General features: G+C 50.3%; 1 protein-coding gene across 1 annotated transcript in view; it reads left to right on the plus strand.

The window, feature by feature from the left end:
- The window catches only part of FRMPD1 (FERM and PDZ domain containing 1), a 50,605-nt gene extending 43,436 nt beyond the window's left edge, over positions 1-7,169 (plus strand). Inside the window, exons 14-15 of the mRNA XM_032418958.1 lie at positions 824-1,612; positions 4,664-7,169. Coding sequence (XP_032274849.1) covers positions 824-1,612; positions 4,664-7,047 — 3,173 coding nt within the window. The 3' untranslated portion in view covers positions 7,048-7,169. The remainder of the gene's footprint in view (positions 1-823; positions 1,613-4,663) is intronic.
- Positions 7,170-9,511: the final 2,342 nt, after the last annotated feature.

A 9,511-nucleotide genomic window follows, 5' to 3' on the forward strand; every position in this document is an offset into this window, starting at 1 on the left:
AGGGGTCAGGGCCACACTGTGAGGGGGTGACCAGGCTGCTGAGGAGGGGTTGGGGCCACACTGTGAGGGGCCTTAACTCCCATGGGAGAGCTTAGGCTCCTCCCTGTAGGCAGAGGAAGCCATCAGGGGATTTAAGTAGAGTATAATGTGATCAGAGAGAAGTTTTTAGAATTATCACACTGGAGGCTATGGCAGAAGAGAAATTAGAGACCTGGGTCAATGCCCTCAACCTTCCTGCCATGAATTCTTCCTGAGTACCAGCAGCTAGATGAGTTTTGATTGTCCTAAAAGCCCGGTAGCACCAGTGGGTCCCCAAGGCCAGGCTTCAAAATGGTGCCAGCCTACTAGCCTCAGAATCCCACATAAGTTGCTAAGAATACAGATTTTCAGCCCCATTCCCTAGATATTTGACTTAGTACATCAGGGTTAGGGCTGAGGATCTGTTTGATTTTTTAAATATGATTCCCCATTTGGGGACAGGACAGAGCTGGGATTTGAGGAGGGGCCTAGCAAACCTGCGTGATGCTGCCCAGAGCAGAGTGAAATCCAGCCACATAACCTCCATGTTTCCACGAACACATAGCTCTCCTCGGAAGTAGTCCTGTCTCCATTACGCAGTTCAGGTAGATGTGGGAAAGTAGCCCGATGTGTGGGGAGAACATGGACTCTGGAATCCCATGCGTCCTGTGTCAGCCAATGCAGCGTGATCTTGGCTGGCCACCCTGGAGAATGGGAGGGCAGGCAGAATGAGGGATGGGAGGACATACACCTCTGCCAGTCCCTGAATGCTGTCACCTAACCCCCGGGGTCCCTTGCATTACAGGCTACGAATCCAGGGCGTGCAGCGACTCAGAGGAGTCCTCTGAACTGGATTGTGTGCTGGAACCTCTCTCTGACAGACAACTGCTGAAGCTGGGTCCCTGCAGACCGCTCGTCGAAGAGGAGCTGCCTCCTGGGGACAGCCCCACGCCTGAGGTGGCCAGGAGGGGCCCGAGCATCTCCGGGGCCAGCAGCATGACAGACAGTGCTGAGTCCGAGGCATCTGACTCGGCCAACACTGAGAGCCGAGGCTGCAGGACCAGTGGCTCCAGTGAGTCCATGGACGCCCTGGAAGAGGATGATTTGGACACTTGCTCTTCCAGCAGGTCTGGCTTCTTCCACTCCAGCTCACCGGGCTTCCCAGAGACTCTCGGTTCCAACAGCCAAGAGGAGAGAAGCAGGATTGAAACCAGTGGCTTCCTCTGTCTCCTGGACCTGGCCCAGAGAGCCAGTCCTCCATGCCAGAAGACAGAGTTTTCTGAGAGTCCCGCTCCTGAGACTTTCAGCTGGGGACCAGAACTGAGTGCAGTCAGGCTGGACCCCGGGCTGTATGAGGGCAGCCGGACCGACTACTATAGTCTGTGCTCCGGTGTCTCCCTGGCCAGGCACCTGAGCGACAGCTCGGAGAGCACAGCCTCCCGGCAGGGCGGGGGCCTCCCGGCCTGCGCTCAGCAGCCCAGCTCCGCTCTGGAAACCCTGGCCCCGCACCTGCCGCTGGCCTTGGAGGATGGTAGCTCGGATGAGGAATACTATGATGCTGCTGACAAGCTCACACCCCCAGATGCCCTCTCAGGTGAGCCCTCCCCAGCAGGTCTGCAGACTCGGCAGGCAGCTCCTGAACACCCGCAGGGGCAAGGACCAAGCTGGAAGGGAAAACACAGGAGTAAAGCAGGGTCCTTGTCCTTGTTTGAGAAGGCCCAGCGGGGCTCAGTGGACCAAGTTATTATGAGTGTCATAACTTCAAGTCAATGCTACAAGGGAGGTTCAGAGAACTGTAGGCGAGCAAAGATGGGAGGCGCTAATTCAACAGGAAAGGCTTCCCAGAAGAGGTGGCAGATGGACTGGGCCTTGTGTGGTGGACAGAATTTACACAGAAAAGGGTTTGACAGGAGTGCTCAGCAGAGGGAAGTGGCTGCGTCATTACTGACCCTGACGCTACATTAAGTGCGGCTTTGAAGCAAGAAGAACCTGATAGGCCATTGGTGGCCCCTTAAGAGACTTACACATAAGAAAAGGCAGGGGATCTGTTGGTCCTGTTTCTTTCTGGTTCCTTATCCTTTCCTCCACAAAGAGTGTGGGGTGTCTTTCCACATAGAGTGACTTCCTGAGTTGACTTGAGATCCTTGCAGGACACTTAACACACACACACACACACACACACACACACACACACACACAAAATATGCTGAAGGAAAAAAAAATTGGAAAATAGCACACAGACATCGATGGTGACCCAGCAGAAGCTGGGGAAGCTGCAGCCCTTTTATTTATTTATTTTTTTAAAGGTTTTATTTATTTATTTGACAGAGAGACACAGTGAGAGCAGGATCACAAGCAGGGGGAGCAGGAGAGGGAGAAACAGGCTTCCCGCTGAGCAGGGAGCCCGATGCGGGGCTCGATCCCAGGACCCTGGGATCATGACCTGAGCTGAAGGCAGACGCTTAACGACTGAGCCACCCAGGCGCCCCTTATTTTTTTTTTCAACCCTTCCCTGTTCCCTGCCCTCTGGTGGTTTCCTGTTGTTGGTGGGAGAGAGGCCAGCTCCTGAGCAGCCCCCATGAGGCACCTCAAGGTCCTCTGTGACATGACGTCTTTCTCTCTCTCTCCGTCCTCCTGAGCCCTCTTTCTGCATACCTACCACAGAGACCTCCTTGCTGTTTTTGAAGAGTGCCATGCTCTTTCCTACCTCTGGCCTTTGTTGTGCTGCTCTTTCCACCTGAAACACGCCTCACCCTGATCTTTGGCTGTTAATGCCCACCCATCTATCAGGTCCCACCTGGAAATTCACTTCCCCCGAAACATGGACCCAGACTGCCAAGACTAGGGCTATGTTTTCATAGCCTCCTGGGGGCTTCCTGCCTAGTCCTTAGCATTGCCTATAATTGTCTATTTGTGTGATTTTTGTGTTGATGTTTCTCTTCCTCACTAAAAACCCAAGAATTCCTTAGAGTGTAGGAGCTGTGTATTTCACGCTCAGCCCTGTGTGCCCAGCACATAGTGCCTGGCAATTTTGCTAAATGAATGAATGAACTCTCCACCATCTACCCTGAGTTCATTAATGGACCATACCCCTAGAGAAGGAGAAACTTAGGAGCAAGTTTGCACTGTTCTCCAAAGAATCCAGCCAACTGCCATCCATGCCCTCAGCTTTGCCTTGCTGGGCCAGCCATTGTGCAGGGGTCAAGGTGGGGGCACAACAGAGACCGAAACATGGGTGGGCATCAGAATCACCCAAGGGACCAGGTTTAAATACTACAGCTTCTTAGGTGGTAGCCTCCAAGATTCTGATTGAGGAGGCCTGAGGAGCAGCCTAGGAGATGATAAGGTTTTTAATGAGGTATAGCCAAACTGGAAACAACGGGTCTGAGTCCCTCAGATTCTCAAGTGCTGGGTTATGATCCTGATTCCTTCTGCCTGATTCCCTGGACTTCTTCACAAAGTGCTTCTCCACTCAGAAAGGTCTATCCTGGTATGCACAAAACCCCTCATACCTGCGACTGAGTCGTGACACTTTTTTTTTTTAAGATTTTATTTATTTGAGAGAGCATGTAAGCAGGGGGAGGAACAGAGGGAGAGGGACAAGCTGACTCTGTGCTGAGTGCAGAGCCCGACATGGGGCTCGATCCCATGACCCCGAGACCACGACCCAAGCCGAAACCAAGAGTCAGACGTCTAACCAACTGAACCATCCAGGTGCCTGGAGTCGTGACACTTTTTGTCAAGAGAAAGCTCCCTCCGTCCTCATGCCTGTGGTGGCAATAAGAACAGGGGTGGTAGCAGCTCCTGTCACTGACCTACTGGTAGACACAGACCTTGTTCTGGGAGCTTGATATGCACCAGTTCACTGAACCTGCGCGGGAGTGCAAGGCTGCCCACTACCACAGCTACTGACTGACTTGGTCGACATAAACACAAAGAAGGAGTGTTAGAAAGATGTCAGATAGTTATTGAATTGCTAGCAAATGTGAAGAGCTGGTTTAAACCAGGCCCAGAGACTGTGTGACAGGATTCCTCATTGTATTATCAGTGGCTGCAAAGGATGGGCTCTGCTTATTATTATTATTATTATTTTATTTTTTAAAGATTTATTTATTCTACAGAGAGAGAGCCCAATGTGGGGCTCAATCTCATGATCCTGAGATCACGACCTGAACCAAAACCAAAAGTCAGACACTTAACCGACTGCGGTCCCAGGCGCCCCTTATTCTTATTATTTTAAATCTATGTGTTCAAGTGTGAAAATCTAGGAAATTTGTGGCTGACTTCCTAGGTCATAAATCTGGCTACTTGACTGATTGTGGATAGGGCACAATCATGAAGAGTTCCAACAGACTGTAACCATTGGGGGAGATTTCATTCATCTCATTTTCATTTTGGTACTGATTTTCATTTCATTTGGTACTGTGACCAAAAGACAATAAAATGGGTTGTGGGCAACCAAGAATCAAAAACTATTATTCCCATTTATTAGATGAGCAAATTGAGGAGGTCAAGAATTAGCATGCCCAAGGTGACCCGGCTCAGCCAGGACTTGAACCCAGGCAACCCTGAGTCCTGAGCCCAAGTTCTCTTAGTCTCTTTGTTTTTCTTCATTTCATGTACTCTTTCCTTTGTTGATTCTCAGGGCCCAGAGCTGTTCCTGCTGCAGAACTCAGTGCCACAAGCTTGAAGAATAAGTTTAGCACTTGCACCCCTGAGGATTGCCTGAATCCTGGGCCAGATGGAAGAGAACCAAGCAGAAGGGGAGGGGTGAAGAAGTATGCCAAGACCCTGAGGAAAAGAAGGTCTTTCCTACAGACTGACTACACCTGTCAAGTCTCATTTCCCCTGGTGCCCTCAGCCTCCCTGGAGAGTGTGGACGATGTGTGCTACTACAACAGGGAGCCCTATCTGGCCCTCGGTGCATCCTCCCCAACTGTGTCCTCTCTGCAGGACATGCAGGGTGAGCCCGGCCTCCTAGAGACCAAGGCCCTGGGGCTGCTGGGTCCCTTGAGAAAGACCAAGAGCAAAAACCCAGCCTCCCGGGTCATGGAGATGGAGCCTGAGACCATGGAAACCAAGTCAGTCATCGACTCTCGAGTGTCTTCTATTTCTGCTATTCGCCTCCGGATTGACCTCAACCATAAAGAGAGTTCTGGGGATGCCCCCCTGACTGCCACTGTTGCCAGTTCCCCGGCAAGTACCCCTCACTGTTCCAATCCAGGCTCACCTGGTCCAGATAATGCTCAGGCAGAGCCTTCCCAAACCTTGTCTCCATTTCAACACTCGGTTGGCAGTGCCCCCAAAGAACTCACCCTAGAGCTTGGGGACAGCACCTCCTCCCTCCCCAGTGCTGACCCAAACCCAGATAGAGGCTGCCTGCCCATCAGCCCAGGGCCGCATAATGCCTCTCAAGCAGACACTCTAGAGCTGGGAGGAGTCCAGTTGGAAACAGGGCTGGGATCTTTGTCTACAAATCCTCTGCAAGAAACTGCCCCCAAGCGCACACAGCCTTCGTTGTCTCTTCCAATCAGGCCTAGAAGTGGTGAATGTGGAATAAATTCAGGAAAGAAGATGGCTGCTTTTCCTACAGAGGAGGAGCAACAAGGACAGCTCTCTCTGGGACATGACGGAGAAGTTGCAAACAAAAATGGCACCAGTTTATTTCATGATGAATCTGGGCAAGATTCAGGTGACTCCAGGAGTGGCCTGTCGAATGCGGTGCCACAGACTACGGGTGTCAGGGCCCCAGCTGGTGGAATAATAGCCTCGCTCTCCTTGAAGTCTCCTGTAGCAGGAACTGAGCAGATCCTGCCACATTCCCCCACGGACCCCAAAGGACAAAGCAGAGAAACCCCAAGCCAAGCCTGCCTGGCCCAAGAGCAAAAACTATTGGAAGAGCTGGATTTAGACCCTGATTTCTTGCTTGGGGACCAGACCATTCCATCAGTCTTCCCTCTGGAGGGGGTCAAGGCCGAGCCACTTAACCATGTGATGGGGGAAGATACAGCCTCTAGGGACCCTCCACAGCAGATCTCTTTTAATCCAGGTCCTTCTTTGCCAAAGCCACTAGCATGTCCCCAAAAGGAGCCCCACTTAGAAGGTTCAAACCATTGCTCACTGTTAGAAAACAAAGGCAAAAGCCCTAGCATCTGCCTTTCTGCTGAGAAGTCTTTCCTGTGCTTTGCCCCAGAAAGTCATCCTAAAGTTTCTGCCAGCCTCAGGATGGCCACGTCTTTGGGGTTCATGGGTACAGATGAAACGGTGGCCCCTAGGATTGGGATGGAGCCGTGCAGCTGCCAGTTCTCCTACGCCACGTGCTTCCAGGGCCTGCAGCCAGACGCAGAGGAAGAAGACAGGAACTTGGAGGCACACCCCACGGCCCCCCTCACCTCACCGCCCTCTGCAGGCAGCCAGCTGGCCCTGCCCTGGAGGCCTGCCCGGGCCCACAGCTGCAGCGCCGAGCCCCCGTCGAGAAGTAGCCACATCTGGCCAGAGTACTGCTCCAGGGCTCTGAGACAGCTGAAAGCTGCCCCAGCCAGCAGCCCAGAGGGCTTCGTCCAACTCACAGAGAGCTTACTGGAATTACAAGATATTCTAGAGGCTTCCTGGGGGGATGGGAAGAGACACCCCCCGGAGAAGTGCACCTGGCACTTTTCAGAAAGCCGGAGCCGCCTCTGCATGGGTTCCCAGAAGCTCCTGTCAAGCTGTCAACATGTGATCAGAATGGACCAGTCCCCCGAAGAGATGCAGGGCGCCGTGCGGGACACCTTCCAGCACCTGGTCCAGCTGGCCGGCCTGTGCTTCCAGTTCACAGACTGCGGCCGCTGCTCGGGCCGGCACCGGGAGGCGGCTGGGAAACTGAGGGATGTGGTGTACACCTACCACCAGTTCGTGGAGGCTGCTAGGCTGGCCTGTGAGAGAGGCTACCACGACCTGAGTGTGAAACTCTTGGCCCGTCAGTGCACGGCCCTCACGGCTGCCGTGTTCTGTTTGACCCAGAAGTTCCGGGCATCTGCTGCCCTGTGAACGGGCTGCTGGCCCAGGCTCCTGCCCTGCCCTGGACACTGTCCTGAGAAGCCCCTCCATTCCTCCGCCCACCCCTCCAAAATGTTTACTAGAGTATTCAAATAAACTGCTGCTTCATCCTGGCCTGAATCATACAGAGTGATGATAAGTTTGGGTCAAAAGCACTTACTTGTATTCATTCAACAAACATTCACTAGGGACCTCCTCTGGGTCAGGCCATGTGTAGGCACTTAGGATATAAAGATGAATAACACAAGTCCCTGCCCCGTTAGGGTGCTCACAGACCCTCAGGGGGGATACAGATAAGTAGATTGCCCTCAGTAAACCGTATGGACTAGGAATTCACCCTGGGGTTGTGGAAGCAAGAGGAACTCACTGTCCCAAGATGACAAGGATGAGGGAGGAAGGTGGGGGGTCACTGAAAAATGGTCTTGACTGCTAATATCACACTGATTTGGCAATAACCTTCACAAATAGGAGTGAATACATGTCAGATTTGATAGATTCTACCTTCATAAGTTTTGGTTTGCGGCACAGGCCTGGTAATTCTTGGCCCCCTCACTATGAGAAACATAGGTTGCCACTAGGTGGCAGTAAGTCCTTAGTCGCACGGTGACCCACATCCAGGAGTGTATGCCCTGGGCTTCCTCGGAAATTGACTGCACACCAGAATATTGTACCCTTTTTCTGTTGTACATGTCTAAAACTGCAAACATTAAAGCCCTGAATTAGATTTGCCTTTTTTAAGAGTAATATTAGAGCAAAAGAAATATATTTAGTACCTTTCTCACTAATCCCAGTTGAGCCAGTTAATCCCTGTTAATCTTAGTGGGACACAGGACAAGCTACTTAACTCCTCCGTGCTTTGGTTTTCTCTCTAAATATTAAGAGTTCTTGCTTTGCAGTGTAGAAATATAGTAAATAATTTAGTAAATACTCAGTAAAATCAGGAATAACCCTCGGAATTTATGGGTACCTCTCCTAGTGTGAAACCATTTCCTACATTTTGTTTTCAGACTCTAGGAAAACTGGTTTCAAGATACCCTTGGGATGTCTTTTTCCCCTGGCTTCTCTGTCCAGGCCAAAGCTGGCTTAGACGCTCACCTGGGGCTACTAGAGCTCATTCAAGGGGTCCTTTTGTCCCTCTGGTACTCCTGATCAGTTGTGGGTCTGCACTGGCCCCTTAATTCCTCTCCTTCACCCAGAAAAAGCAGGGGGCAGAATGGGAGTGTTATGTACCTAAGGTCTTGGCAATTGGAGGAAAGCCATATTTTGGGAAAAGACCCCTTCTAAAACCCCTTGTTACCAGTTACTTGTTAACTAACCAGTTAACCAGTCCTTGTGCCAGGAAAAGATTTATTTTCTTAGAGGCTTGTTTCTTTCCACACAATAGTTTGAATAAAATTTAAATAAGGCTCTTGAACATAGATTTGAAGTGCTTTTGTGGCCATGAAAAGTAGGAACAATAGGACACTGAAATAATAAAAATTATATGATGTTAAACAGTACATGAACACTTTTACCAGCAGAAAGCTGTGTGAAGAGCTGCATAATCTATATGTTCGAAAGTTGAAGGAAGGAGCTCAGGACTTCAACTCAACCAGGGCTTGAATCCTGGCAGTGTTCTTATAGGCACTTCTCTGGGCCTCAGTTTCCCCAACTGACAAAAGGAATTATTACTAGTCTCATTTAGTGAGGACCTACAGTGTGCCAGATGCCTTAGACACCTTGAATATATTTTCTTATCAATGGGACAACACCCTAAACTAGAGATTGTTATGTAATACACATTCAGCATTATTGTGAGAAATAATCATGAAGGCAGGAAGAAGACTGAAGCCTCTGGCACAGTCACTCAGATGTTTATTTCTGTCTGTCTTTGCTTCCTCCCCCCCCCTCAAATCCATTAACTCTCTTGGATTGCTACTGCATGGAGTTAGTAGGTTGCTCTGCAGTTCCCATGAGGAGTACTAAGTTCCAGAAGTTCCAGGAAATCCCTCATTGTTGAGAAGCTACAATGAGGGATGGGGTTCTGTTTAGCACTTTCTTTGAGATACAGAGCCCCCTACATGAAATAGGCAGAATGGGATGCAATGCAAGAGTCAGTTGTTTAATGACTAAGAAACTAGCAGACATTTGCACTTTTCCATCCTTTTTCCACTCACCATCACATTGGCTGATTCATTTCTTTATACAAACATTTGTTACACCCATCCCAAGTGATGCCTGATGCAGGATTATGGATATAAGAATCCTGTCTTCAAGAGCTCCTGGTCTAAGAGATAAGATGACATGTAGAGATAGAGACCTATAATATAAGGCATTGTCTGCTCAGGGTGACCAAAGAGGACAGATAAGGTGCAATGAGAGCTCAAAGGAGAGAAGTCATTTTGGAGTTGGGGACAGAGTAGTGATCATGGAAGGCTTCCTGTAGGAGGCAGCATTAATTAGAACTATGTCAAGA

The sequence above is a fragment of the Phoca vitulina genome, unplaced genomic scaffold (assembly GCF_004348235.1).
Source record: "Phoca vitulina isolate PV1807 unplaced genomic scaffold, GSC_HSeal_1.0 scaffold21, whole genome shotgun sequence".
Classification (NCBI taxonomy): domain Eukaryota; kingdom Metazoa; phylum Chordata; class Mammalia; order Carnivora; family Phocidae; genus Phoca; species Phoca vitulina.